This window comes from Opisthocomus hoazin, chromosome 1 (genome assembly GCF_030867145.1).
Source record: "Opisthocomus hoazin isolate bOpiHoa1 chromosome 1, bOpiHoa1.hap1, whole genome shotgun sequence".
Taxonomy (NCBI): domain Eukaryota; kingdom Metazoa; phylum Chordata; class Aves; order Opisthocomiformes; family Opisthocomidae; genus Opisthocomus; species Opisthocomus hoazin.
Genome location: NC_134414.1, coordinates 72,602,558 through 72,615,587, shown reverse-complemented (window position 1 = coordinate 72,615,587; position 13,030 = coordinate 72,602,558). Strand labels below are relative to the sequence as shown.

At 51.3% G+C, this 13,030-nt stretch overlaps 1 protein-coding gene across 1 annotated transcript in view; it reads left to right on the top strand.

Moving 5' to 3' along the window:
* The window catches only part of SH3RF3 (SH3 domain containing ring finger 3), a 259,661-nt gene extending 248,969 nt beyond the window's left edge, over positions 1-10,692 (top strand). Inside the window, exon 10 of the mRNA XM_075425598.1 lies at positions 7,695-10,692. Within this exon, the coding sequence (XP_075281713.1) occupies positions 7,695-7,863 (169 nt within the window). The 3' untranslated portion in view covers positions 7,864-10,692. The remainder of the gene's footprint in view (positions 1-7,694) is intronic.
* Positions 10,693-13,030: the final 2,338 nt, after the last annotated feature.

The following is a 13,030-nucleotide window of genomic DNA, read 5'->3' as shown; positions in this document are numbered from 1 at the left end:
TTCGTGATGAGGCTCACGCAGGCAGCAGAGCACCGCTGCTTCTCCCGTAGAGGCTGGCGTGCAGGTCCAGCCCTCGCCACACCCAGGCTACCGGTCGCACCCGAGCCGCCATGCCGCTGGCCGTGTCGGAGGTGCGTTGAAAGGCTCTGATGGCTCGCGGCTCGACGCTCACGATTCAAGGGAAGAATCGCCTGTTCTGCTGCCTGACAGTGCAGCCCTTCGTGGGAGCTGCAGACAGACAGGCAGAAAAGCGAGCTTCGCCCTCTCGGAGATGCTGCTGATGTTTGTGCTCTCGTTCATTGTTTGTGCACGGGGAGAGTGAGGAAAACAATTATTTCATCTTGTCCTACTTGATATTCCAGAACCTGGTTATCGATGGCTGGATTAAAAAGGAGATTGCTCCTAGCTCTCCCATAGAATCACAGAATCACAGAATGTTTGGGGTTGGAAGGGACCTCTGGGGATCATCTAGTCCAACCCCCCTGACAAAGCAGGGTCACCTACAACAGGCTGCAAAGGACCTTGTCCAGGCGGGTTTTGAATATCTCCAGAGAAGATCATTCAGCCTTGACATTTAACTGGTTTGCTGGGATACATAGTGCTAGCAGTCTGCCCTGTCTGCCAAGAAGGCCAATGGCAGGTTGAGGGAGGTTCTCCTTCCCCTCTACACTGCCCTAGTGAGGCCTCATCTGGAGTACTCTGTCCAGTTCTGGGCTCCCCAGTTCAAGAAAGATGAAGAGCTACTGGAGAGAGTCCAGCAGAGGGCTATGAGGATGGTGAGGGGACTGGAACATCTCTCCTATGAGGAGAGGCTGAGGGAGCTGGGCTTGTTCAGCCTGAAGAAGAGAAGGCTGAGAGGGGACCTTATAAATACCGATAAATATCTGAAGGGTGGGTGTCAGGAGGATGGGGCCAAGCTCTTTTCAGTGGTGCCCAGCGACAGGACAAGGGGCAATGGGCACAAAATGAGGCACAGGAAGTTCTGTCTGAACATGAGGAAGAACTTCTTCCCTCTGAGGGTGACGGAGCACTGGAACAGGCTGCCCAGGGAGGTTGTGGAGTCTCCTTCTCTGGAGATATTCAAGACCCGCCTGGACAAGGTCCTGTGCAGCCTGCTGTAGGTGACCCTGCTTCGGCAGGGGGGTTGGACTAGATGACCCACAGAGGTCCCTTCCAACCCCTACCATTCTGTGACTCTGTGATTCTGTGATTCTTCTCTGCCTTCTGGGTGTAGTTTCCCACTATCGGTTTATAAACCCACCTTCCTTCAGCTGCTCTCTGCTGTAAAGCATCCAGCAGTCCGAGCAGCGGAGCAGAGAAATTTCCCAGGTGGTGTCCTTGTCACTTCATATTGCAGCGAGTGACAGCCAAATGACTACCCCATCAGGCTGCCTGTGCCCCACATGCTCTTCTCCACCTGCTGCTCCGTCCAGTTTCTGGTGGTGCAAGAAACAGGAGCGGTACAGGGGCGCACTGTGGTCAGGCAGCGCCTGGGCCACAGGCTTGCCCGCATCCCGCCGACACTGTCTGTTCACGTGGGAGAGGGGTGTGCTGTCTGCCTAGCAGCGCCAGAGCAAAATGCTTTCCTTGCCACCCCCTTCAAGAAAATATGACTGTGCGTTAAGCAAAACAAGAGAGCTGAGCATGCACGCGTGTGTCCGTGAGTCATGTTCCCCTCGCCGCCTGGCACCGTTCCCAGACGCGAACCTGAGTAAAACATGTCACGCGCTGTTGACTCTGTTACAGTAACTGGCACTAATTCTGCCATGTTGCATTCTGACAAAGCGGTCGTATCCAGACTTACTGTCACGACTGGCATGTCTGTGCCGTGTTTCGATGGTTTTCATGGAGCCTTCAAGCAAGTTGTAACCACAACAGTGCCGCAGAATATGGTGGGAGCAGTAAGCTTGACCTTTAAAATAGATCCCTCCATGTTTCCAGGTATCCTTTCTACAAGTCACTGCCACATTAGAAATTGAGCTCCCAGTTCAGGGAAGCATTCAAGCATGTGCTTAACGCCCATTTACTTCAATTTTGCTGCACACATATATCTTCTTTGCCAAAACGGAAAGTAAAGGAAGGGTTTTTTTCTTTCTTGGAAAGTGATACTAGAGAAAAGACTCCAGGAGTAAGTTCTAACTGAACAGTGACATCTATGCACATGGTTAAGTGCTTATATAACTAGGGATACCTGGCTTAGGACTGAGAAACTACAATTAACCATCTCAGAAATTGAATCCTGCCATATTTCCAGCAGAAGGGTAAAAGATCCAACTGAGATTTGTTCTTGTAAGGCTGCTGATTCAGACACCAGAATATGGTGAAGTAGATTCTGGCTTGTAGTGTGCAGAGGCACTTTGCAGGTGAAAGGATGGAGAAACAGAGCTCTAGTGATAAGCAAGAGCGGTGGTTAACAGGGCTAGATGCCTCATTTTCGCTGATTATCTATCTCACACAAAACTAACTGTGTATCCCTAACACACGAGGGACCTGTTGGAGTCACGGGACTGGGCTCCTGAAACCTGTCCTGAGGGCATGGTACTTGGCACACAGAAACCTGCATCAAGCATCCTCCGAACTCCTGCGCTCTAAATGGGACCAGATTGGGTGTTAGCCCTGCAGACCCCATTTGCCTCATTGCAGATCTGCTTTCTTAAGCTTCTCTAGCTCCATCAGTGTCCTGCACGCACGCATTTACTCAGTGAGCAGATACTCAGCATTTTGGGGTTTTTTTCCTCAGTGTCCAGGCCTGAGCCCAGCCCCTAATTACTGATCAGTTCTGATCAATGCTGTTCAACGCCTGTCTGTGCGTGCTGACAGAGAGCCTGCGTGAGTCATTTAGACCAGACAACTGACTCCTACGCAGCTAGGGTGCATGAGATGAGACTCACTCTGTGGAAAGTGTGGCACGAGGCTTTGCAGCTGGAGGAGTCAGAGCAGCCACTTTCCCCACACCTGCGCTACTCTGAGTTTCGCTGTGGTCACTTGCTAGACATCCTCCAACTTCTGCAGAGGATGGGGTGGCTTTGGCAGCCACGCATCTCTTCCATGTCAGCGCCTTGACTCACGTCCAGAGCAGGACATCTTGTGCAGTGAATGAGGCAGACATCCTTTGGGAAAAATAGTATGCAGTCATGTAATGAAAGATTATATTGCAGACAAGGAGAAGTGAAGTCATGGGCAATTTTAGTTGCCTGTTTCTTCATCTCAGATTCATGGGTGTGAAACATTCCTGTTCTGTTAAGGTAGTGAATGTCTTTATGCATCTACATACATGACATTTTTAGTCAGTTTGCTTTTTTAAAGGAACAAAACCCCAGAACTTCCATCATGTAACATCTATTTTGAGGTTAGGAGCCTTAGCTGTACCTTGCAGATGTCAGTAGCCGTCGCAAAGTGAGAGCTGGGTGACAACAGTGTTTCTTTTGACTGCGAGGAGAAGTGCTGTGAAGACATGGGACAGTGGGATTCCTAGGTCTATGCTGACAGCTCTCAGTGAGTTAACTGCTGCCAGGGTCCCCATCCCACCCTCAGCCCCACTGCCAGCCTCTACCCATGCAGTCTCCTGTCGTGTCCCAGCCCCAGGCTCCCTCCCACCAAGGCTCTTGGCTCTCCCAGACTCAGCACAGCTGCCCCCTTCAGCAGCCATACTCACACCTTCTGTCACAGCTTCAAGTTCTCATCATGGTCCCGTTTCTCCCTCGCCTCCCAGTTTTCCTCCCATCACCCTCCCTCTCCCTCCACCCCCTCCCTCACCTTACCATGATCTCCAACTCCCTGAGGTTTTCCTGCCCAGAAAAACCCCGTCCCCCATCCTTGCTTATGCCACTCACAGCCTCTCCTCATGTATTTTCTCTTGGGCACTGAGGGCCATCCCAGACAGTCCCCTCCAGGGATGAAGGCCCCAACCCAGGGATGCCACAGCAGCCAGCAGTGGGGAAGCCCAACATCAAGTCCGTGCCCTGAGAGAAATATATGAGAGGAGTCTGTTGCTGGGAAAGGAAGAGAAATGCAGCCTCTGAGGTCCCACAGAGCTAGGACATCTTGGCGCATGAATCAGCAGAGATTTTACCTTCAAGGCTCGTACGAGCCTCTACTAAGCATGTGCCATTTGGGGATGGTCTGAATGCTTTTAACCTGGCCAAGCACAGGTGATTTTCTGAAGGAACTCCATGCTTGACAGACCAGCAGGGCCACAGGACAGATCTTTGCTCCCAAGTATGGGGACGCGAGAGCAGTTTGGAAGCTCTCACCTGGGTCCTGCTGATGCTGCAAAACCCCTCATGTTATTCCTGGAGGTGATGAGACTATTTGGGCTGAATGTGGGACCCTCAGCCTGATGCAGTCAACTGCTGTGGACAGTTTGAGCCAAAATGGTTAACATTTGGCAGAATTACAACTATCTGAAACGACAATTTACAACAGAAAATACCAAACATTGTTAACAGGCAGAGGTGGTTGCCACACTTGTCATCACAATTGTTGCCCAGCTAATTGGCATTTTTAAAAGTTGGTAGTTTAGAGGTGTTATGTGACACAGACAAAACTGAGAGGGCTCCAAGATCCAGCTGAAATGCCAGGAAGCAGTTTGGTGTAAGAAAACCTACAGCTTTATAGTAGCTTCTCAAAGAGGGGACAAAAGGAGAAATGAAGAGAGGGGATATAAATAGAAGTATACAGGATTGCCTTTTTGGGAGACGGGGAGGATGTTTGGGAGAAGAGCTCTTTTCTGCCAAAAAAAATATGGCTGATGTGTGCATTTGCAACGCAGTTCCAGAGGATAAACTGGGCCAAGATGCAGCCTGGAGGACTGGAGGGGTGGCACGGCAGCGACCTGCGGGCAGGCAGCCCAGCCCTCGCTGCGCTGCCTCTCCCAGGCACCACTTCAGAAGCCTCTCAAGGGAACAAGCATAGCATCTTTTTCCATCTCTTACAGAGGATTTCTTAACCGATTTGCAAGGTCTTTCGTATCTAAGATTTTGTTATTCTATCAAAAACACTTTTGTGCTATCCTGTGAAGTACCAAAGCTAATTAAATTTAAACCGTAACATTCGGGCTTTCCTTAAATGGGAGAAAGTGCTTCATTTTGTAATCCAGCTACAGAGATTTATTTTTCTAAACTTCTGAGGAGATGCTGTGTAGCACCCCTTTTGCGACGATGGGCGCATTCCTGTCGAGCACGATCATCTCGCTCTTCGTGTGAACCATTTAGGGACTGGCAGCTCCTCACTCCTAGGATATAGTCTGGCTTTAAAAGCATGGCTCTGTGCTTAAGGTATGACATGAGGTGTTGGCAGTCCCAGCCGCGGCTTTGGGGCAACCCTGCCCAAGACACCGCCTTTTTTCTTTGTTTCTGTTTCCCGACCTGCCAAGGGGGCCCGCGAGTACCTCTGCCACCACCCGGCTGCTGCGGAGGTCCGACCTTCTGCTTTCCCAAAGCCTCTTCAGATCCTGGTGCTGAGCTCCAGTGCTCTGTGATTGTGCACAGAGTTGCGAGATCTGAAAGTTGGCATCGTCTTAGCTACAATTGTTCCACTCTGATAATTTAATTAATCAACACTGCAGCAGAGTGTTTGAAACAATGTGTGCATTCATTTGCATAATGGCTGTAATTGGCAAAGCTTCATAATGTAAGTGTAGCAGTTCCACAGATGATAGCGTGATAGACCATTTTCCTGCAGCCAGCAGCACACATTTCAACTTCCGTTATTTGCTTTTCCACGGAGGAAGAAAGTGACAACTCGATTTATTGACCAAGGGACAGAGATGACCGGCAGATTTTTGGTGGCACTTGAACACATATATTTTCTACACAACCGTGCTGCTGTGTCAAGATAAAAAGGCCGTACGTAGTCAGATTTTAAAGCAGAACCTCCATTCCAAATGGAGTTTAATGCTTTTCCAAGTAGCGGGATGTTTGGCCGTGGAGATGTCCAAACACAGAACCAGAGCTGGTATTTTCACTGTCGTCAAAGTGGAGTCCCTAGTTTCAGAACCACAGTCACTAGGTGCCTGAGCAACGTCTGCAAAGCAAACCAGTGACTGTCACGGGAGAGCCCCTTGCTTTGGTACCATCTCACTGGGAATCGCCTCAGGGAGGGCTCCAGAGCACAGTGAAGTCAGTCCTCAAGGACAGGATTAGATTTTGGATTAATACTCGCCTTGTGAGAAACATGACTGAGCATCAGTGGCCATGCAGTGGCTGTAGAAATATTAATCCTTGGGAGATGGGCTTTAGGTAATCAATTGGCATCTTTTAACTATCGTACTGTATTCATTACTTTGCAATTAGCAAGACAGTTATTGATTGCTCGCCAAATGCCAGATGACTGTGAAAAAACATGTGCTGAAGATAAAAAGCAGTGCAGCAGAAATATATTCTCTGTTCTGCACAGAAGTGCACTGATATGAAAGGGCGCAGTCCGTGCTCTCAGGAGGGCGCCTGCTGATAAGCCTGAGTGCAGAACAGCCGTATCAGGATCAAACCCGTCAGTACTTCATTAAAACGAAGTGACACTTGAAAACTAAGTTCCTGGAGAGCCCTGCAAATGGTTCAGGACAGGGGCTCGCTCTTGGTTTGGAGAGTGTTTCCAAAGTCATTCGATACCCATCCGTTTTAGCTTCCCTTCCCCAGGTTTGAGGGACCCAGAGCATGTTCCCAAGACACATGATAAGAAGAAAAACGTGAACTGCTTTAGCTAACCTGTGCCAGTGTCACAGGCAGTCAGTGGGAGCACTGCAAACCCCATGTTTGGATGGAGCAGATGCAGTGCTGAATGCGACACGTTACAGCGGAGGCAGAGGCAGCGCTGGGGGAAAGCAGCCGAGCCCCTGGCACAGAGTCGGCACGCGACCCGGAGCAGGCACCATCGCGAGTAGTCCCGGCGTTTGGCAATACCTTCCTGCTCTCATGGTCTGGCTCTGGAGTACATCCCCGTCAAGCCTCCGGTCAAGCTGGCCAGAGATCTCCCCGTCATACTGAGTTTTAGAAGAAAATGTGCGTGCATCAGACACAACCATTTTTTAATGTAACTTATTGATGTTTCCAAAGGTATTTTTCCTCAAGATTTCTGGTTCACAGGAAGGCAGGGAGGGAGAGACGAGATGATTGCTTGTGACTCAACACACAGCTGGCTTTTTAAATAAATTAAAAGCTCCCCGTGTCCTGAAGTTTTTCCTGGACAGGCTGTGAGGTAGCAGGAGCCTCTGAGGAACCTGCCCAAGCACTGGGTGCGGGAAGGGAGGAGGAAACCTGCCCTCTTTTTCTTTCCCGGAGCAGCCTGACGTGATGCGGGGCTTCAGGCGGCTGCGGGCAGTGGCGCGCCATTAGCGTCCCGGGAGAAAGGAGCCTGGAGGCAGCGCTGGCCTCTAGGTCTGGCTTTACAGGTCAGCGCCAGAAATAGGGAGAGGACCTCAGTATTCAACGGCAGCTCAGAGGTGTCACCCTGAGGAAGCTCTAAGGTGCCCTCCCTGGGATTCTGGGGGCTGGCTCCCTTCCTGACACCCAGCCCGTCTGCTTACGCAGCCCTGCACATCCAAGGGAGCATCCGTGAAGGCGGGGGCTGGGGCCGGCGTGGAGCGAGCCGAATGTCTCTGCCCGGCAGAGTCTGCGGAACGCGTGCTGCCTGGCCGCTGGCGTCCGGCGCGGGCTGGACCGCTGGCTGACCAGGTCTTTGCGGTTTTGTCTCCAAAGGTACCGCGTCGTAGTCCCGTACCCACCGCAGAGCGAGGCCGAGATCGAACTGAAGGAAGGTGACATCGTGTTTGTGCACAAGAAGCGGGAGGACGGCTGGTACAAAGGGACATTGCAGAGGAACGGCAGGACGGGCCTCTTTCCCGGGAGCTTTGTGGAGAGCTTCTGAGGACGGCTCGCCGCTCTCTCACCTGGAGGGGCTTTCAGGGGAAACTGCATAGCACAAGAAGAGACAGCAAAGGGAAACTGGACTGATAACCACTGCCATTTTTATTTCCAAAGACTCTCCCCAGGCCCTTCAGTCTACAGCTCCGGAGACGCAGTGCCCCGCTGCGCTCCCGAGACCGCGTGCGGTGCATACAGTGGTATGTTGAAGTAGTGCCTTCCACCGGGAACCACAGGCTGAAAGGACGCCCATCTGGACTGTACGTAACCGAAACTCCGGCTGTTAACCCTTTGTGTAAATTATAGAGAAAATATCTTTAAAAAAAAAAAAATTAAGAGGAAAGTTGTTATATTGCTGTAACTTATTTGTCAGAGCTGCAGTGTTCTTATTACTGGCCTATGCAAGATGGATTTGAGAGTTCAAGGAGTTGTGCTAGGAAGCTCTTAAACTGGGATTTCGTTTTTCATGTGGGAAAAAGAGGGAGGGGAGGGTGGAGAAAACCCCAGCTAAAGATCCGTGCATCGTCGTGCAAGAAAGAACAAGGAGTCCAAAACGTTAATGTCATGCTTTCTATATACCTCAGAGATACGCTGCGCGAGTCAGTGAGCGTGTTAGTGCTCAGAGCCCCGCACCACCCGCTGTCCCGGCGCTGCTGCCGGGCAGGTCCTGGAAGAAGGACGGCTCCACCATTAAACTGTGGTTATTTGAGCAGAATCCCTTTCGCCTGTCTTCTGCCCTTATTATATGCAGCATGGATTTTTGTCCTTCAGTATCACTTTCCATCGCTTTTTTGTATGACGTACCTTTTTACTGTAAGAATTGCTCTACTTTATATATATTCCTACTGGATCAGACATTTCCTCTTTTTCATACATCTGGTGCTATTTTTTTGAATCGTTCAAGATTTGGTTTGGTTAAACAGGGAGGCTGCAACCAGATTTGCATTCAACATACGGAATTAGAAACATACCTGAAGATCGAGATCAGACTGCTTGTTTGTGCTTCATAGAGGAAAAGAAGAAAAAGCCGCTCGGTCGCTGACAAATGTGCCTGGGGGAGCGTGCCTGTGCCACACGCACGCGCTCGCTCCCTCCAGCGTGTTTGGAGTGGCTGAAGACCCACGCTGAAGCACAGTGTTCTGTCTGGGGAGTGATAATTACTCCAGAATTGGAAGTAATTCCCGGAGGAGTCATTTTAATTGACTTTTTCATGGCAATAAGAAGAACACTGCAGGTTCTAGAACGTGCAGGGACCGTGGAGTTTTCCTCTGTCGTTGCATCACGGAGACGAGAGCTGATCTGCGACGGCTGTAATTAGCGTTATCAAAATGTGATTTCTTACTGTAGAAATGTACAGTTCCGGAGACTGTTTGATTTCTTAATGTGGTCAAGCTACAATACAAACCGTATCAGGCAATATAAGCTTCCATCTACCAGGGACTTAAAGGTGCAATAAATGTAAAGCGAGTTTAGCCAGTTATTCATATGAAGCAGAATGAGAAAAGAATTCCATAATGCGATTGTGAGCGTGTTTGAAAAGACGCCGGCTCCTGAGGAACGAGAGGTGGTGAAAGGCTGTTCGCAGCTGTATCTGTACCTCGCCTTCGCCAGCGGCTGGCTGCTTGCCAAAGCCCACATGTGGTGGTCGTTTAAAAGCGTGTCGGAGGCACTGTAACCTGGAGATGATCTTATTGAAAGGAAGAGGCCCAGTGGGTGAACATCGTTACTGCGTTACCGGTATTTCATACGCGAAGGTGTAAGTTTTGTTTTCGTTCAAGCCGTGTATACTAGTACATATCAGAACCCATGTAAGTGAGCGTTCCTATTTAAGTTCTGCTCTGTGACTTTGTTCTCTGTAAAATAAGTTTCTCCTTGCTGTCAAGTGTAACAAACCGATTCCAGAAACACAGTCCATGGCCAAGGATAGCACCTTCAGACAGGGAGGCATCATTTTCAGGGTGGTTTTTCTTTTATACTTAATGTTGCCGCATTTGTTCATATTCCAGACTGTAATGAGTCAGCCACTAAAAGCTGAGTTACTGTTGAGAGGAAATTGCCTTTTCATAACCCATAAGAGACTGAAGACACGTCTTCTGGAAAGACTTGCTTGAGACTAGAGCGATATCTGTTCCACTTGCTTGGTCTAGATCAGAACTGGTATCGCTGCACCTCGAGCAGTAAGCTGCACAGTTAGCGCAATGCGTGTTACTGATTCCAACAAAAATTCTGGGCTGGATCTGTCAGAGATGAGGAGATTTTTTTCTGACAACTTAGAGCGGTTAAAGCTCTTTTAAAATTCTGCTCCGTGGGTGTATTTACTACACTCAGAAAAACGAAACAGGGTGATGGCTTGCTCGCTGCCTGTTGCGTTTAGCCAGATCTAAAATGGTACCAGATTTCCACCTTTTCATGCTTAACTCCAGCAGGACAGAAGTTGGTGTGTGAGAAGATCAGGGAAAACACGCAGATGTCATGTCATGAAATCAGTGCTTTAAAATATATTTTGCACGGAGGATGGTGGGTTTTTTTAATGAACGACAGCCCTTCCAGTCATACCTCCTGCAAGGAAAAATATCCGGGAGGGGGGTGGGGTGGGTGTGGTGTTTCTATTTTGATAGCAGCTGTTTCTGGCCCCTGTTTATTGCTTATCATCACAGTTTGGGTTAGTGAGTAATCTTCTTGGACAAATCACTTCCATGCCAGGAGCACAAGTGCAGAACTTCATACAAGCTCAGTGATACGAAAACGCGACCCGGTGCCATTTGGAAGGTCCTGGACTGAGAGAGGTTTGACTCATACTGTGGTCTGATTTCTGCCTGTCATACCAGGGAAGGGGGGAGCGGGGGGCATCTGCATCTCCTACAGCGGGGGGGCGGGGGGAAGAAAAGACTCCTTCTGGTGGCCTCAGTTTGTAAAATGCCAGGTTTGCTCTTCTAGAAATGGGTTGAAGTAATTGAACAATTCCTTTGAACTTTGCACAGCTCAGAAAATGTTTTTGTTATACATGAATGTTAACGTGATTTAGGAAATGTTGGCAGATATGAGTACAAATGAACTACAATGACTGTGTTTCTGATTCTTTAAATAAAATAAACATTAAGGCAACTTGACTGAGGTTTCTCTCCCTATTAGATGGCAAAGTGAACAAGCAATCTAAGTGGCTCTGAGGTGCTCAGAGAGAACAGGGACGACCCCTCTGCAAACCCTGCTCTTTCTGAGCTGACCGTGCATCTCCTTTGCTTGCAGAAGCAATTCCCACATAAATAAAGGCCAGTTAAAGGTACGAGATGCCTGAGCAAAAGTTAGGATCTCTTTCTGGATCTTATTCTGGCAGATATGAGATTCTTCAAAATTTTGGGAGGTTAGCACTTGGCTTACATGTGGAGAAAAGGTGTGCAGGTCCAGAGAAGGAGAGTGGGGCCAGGCAAGGCGGAGGGACTGAGGTGGCGAGGGCAGGGCTATGGCGGAGAGGCTGTGAGGGGACGTGGCAGCAGAAGGGTTCGCAAGGAAGAGAGCAGCCTCCAGTCCTGCTGGCAGGCTTCGGGGGTGTGTGGGGTTCCCCTGCTCGACTGAGCAGGTTTGTGGGCAGAGGAAGGCCCCCTTCCTCCTGCCCCTGGCTTGGGCACAGCTCCAGCCGGGTCGACGTGTCCTCCAGTCTGCGCAAAGCCGAGGAACTGGGAGAGAGGGCAGGAGCAGGTCGTGCCCCGGGCATCCGAATGCCCCCCTCGCATGGGCGATGCCTTGGAGGCAGCGGCACCCGCAGGTGGTGGTCCATTGCCCAGTCGGGAGTGCGTGGGGCGGGAGGGTCCACGCTCAGCAAGCTCTGACATGGGCTTGCTCGAGGCGGCCAGCCCTCCAGCGAGGAGACACGAGTCTCTCTTTGCCTCAGCTGGATCCTGAGTCAAAATTCTGGAACGTGGGAACCGCAAGAATTTGAAGGTGGGCAGGCAACACCTCTCCCCCTGCTCGGCTTCCCCGGCTGCCCTGCCCGACAAGCGTCGCGGTGCGGAACGCTGTGCGGATGAGCCTGACGGCTGCTTCCAGGCTGGTCCACAGCACCGATCCCTCCGCATCGCTCTGGGTGCTGCTCCCCGGCACCCCTCCGGCCGGCGCTGCCAGGACGCGCCACGCACCTCGCCCAGCCTTCGCACCGCACGCCGCCCTCCGCCCCGGCTCCAGCGCCCGACAGGAATCCCAGCCGTCTTTCAGAAGAAAAATAATCATCGTAAAACTGTTACATGGCTGGACTATTCCTAAACGCTCGTGGGGAGAGCAGAACCACCTGGACAACATCTGCAGGGCTTTCCTGCGGCCAAAAGCTCTTCCTGACATTAGCAGCTCCTTATAACATGGTGAACCTGGCAGCTACGCAGCTTGGCTAGCCGGAGCCAAATCAAATAAATGAGCTGTACTAGCAGGGGAGCCAAGAGGTGATACAGTCTGCAGAAGGCCCTGTCCTCGCGTCCCAGCCTTTCATGTAGCAAAAATAACTTTCCAAGCGGTCACAGATGTCTTTCCAATCGCTGGGGTGCCGGGGTCTCCCCTCCCTTCAGAAGACAGCTCCATTTTTCCAGCACCCGCTGCCCCACGCTGCCGCAGAGGGGCCACCAGCCAGGGCCACCACGGGGCTTGCACCAGGGGGGTCGTCTCACCCCCCAGCCCCCCCAGCAGCACGCTGCGGCAGGCAGCCTGCGCGTCCCTTCCATCTTTATAGGTGCAGCCCCGGTGCAGATGAGCCCATCCCCACTTGGCTCCCACCCCACGCAGACCCTCGCAGCCCAGAGACAGTCAGTGTCCCCGCGACTCGGCGCAGGGGTGACAGAAAGGGGCTTCTGACACGAAGGGCTCATTCTCACCAGCCGAGACAGGACACGGTGCCTTCCCAAAGGTGAAGGAGATGGCCTTGTGTGCAGGACTATGAGCCTCGCAGCCTCCACCATGCGTGTGCGTGCGGAAAATCCCACGAGCAAGGAGGGCAGCCGGGGAGCGGGGCTGCCCCGGGGTACCTACCCACCCCTCTCAGGCAGGAAAGGGGGGGCTGGCTTTTTAGTCAGGGGTGAGTGTCCTCGGGGGAACGCCATGCCCGGGGAAGCGCCATACCCAGGGAAACCCCGGGCTCGGTCGGTGCCGTCGATGCTGGCTGCACCCCAGCGAAATCGGGGTGAGCGATG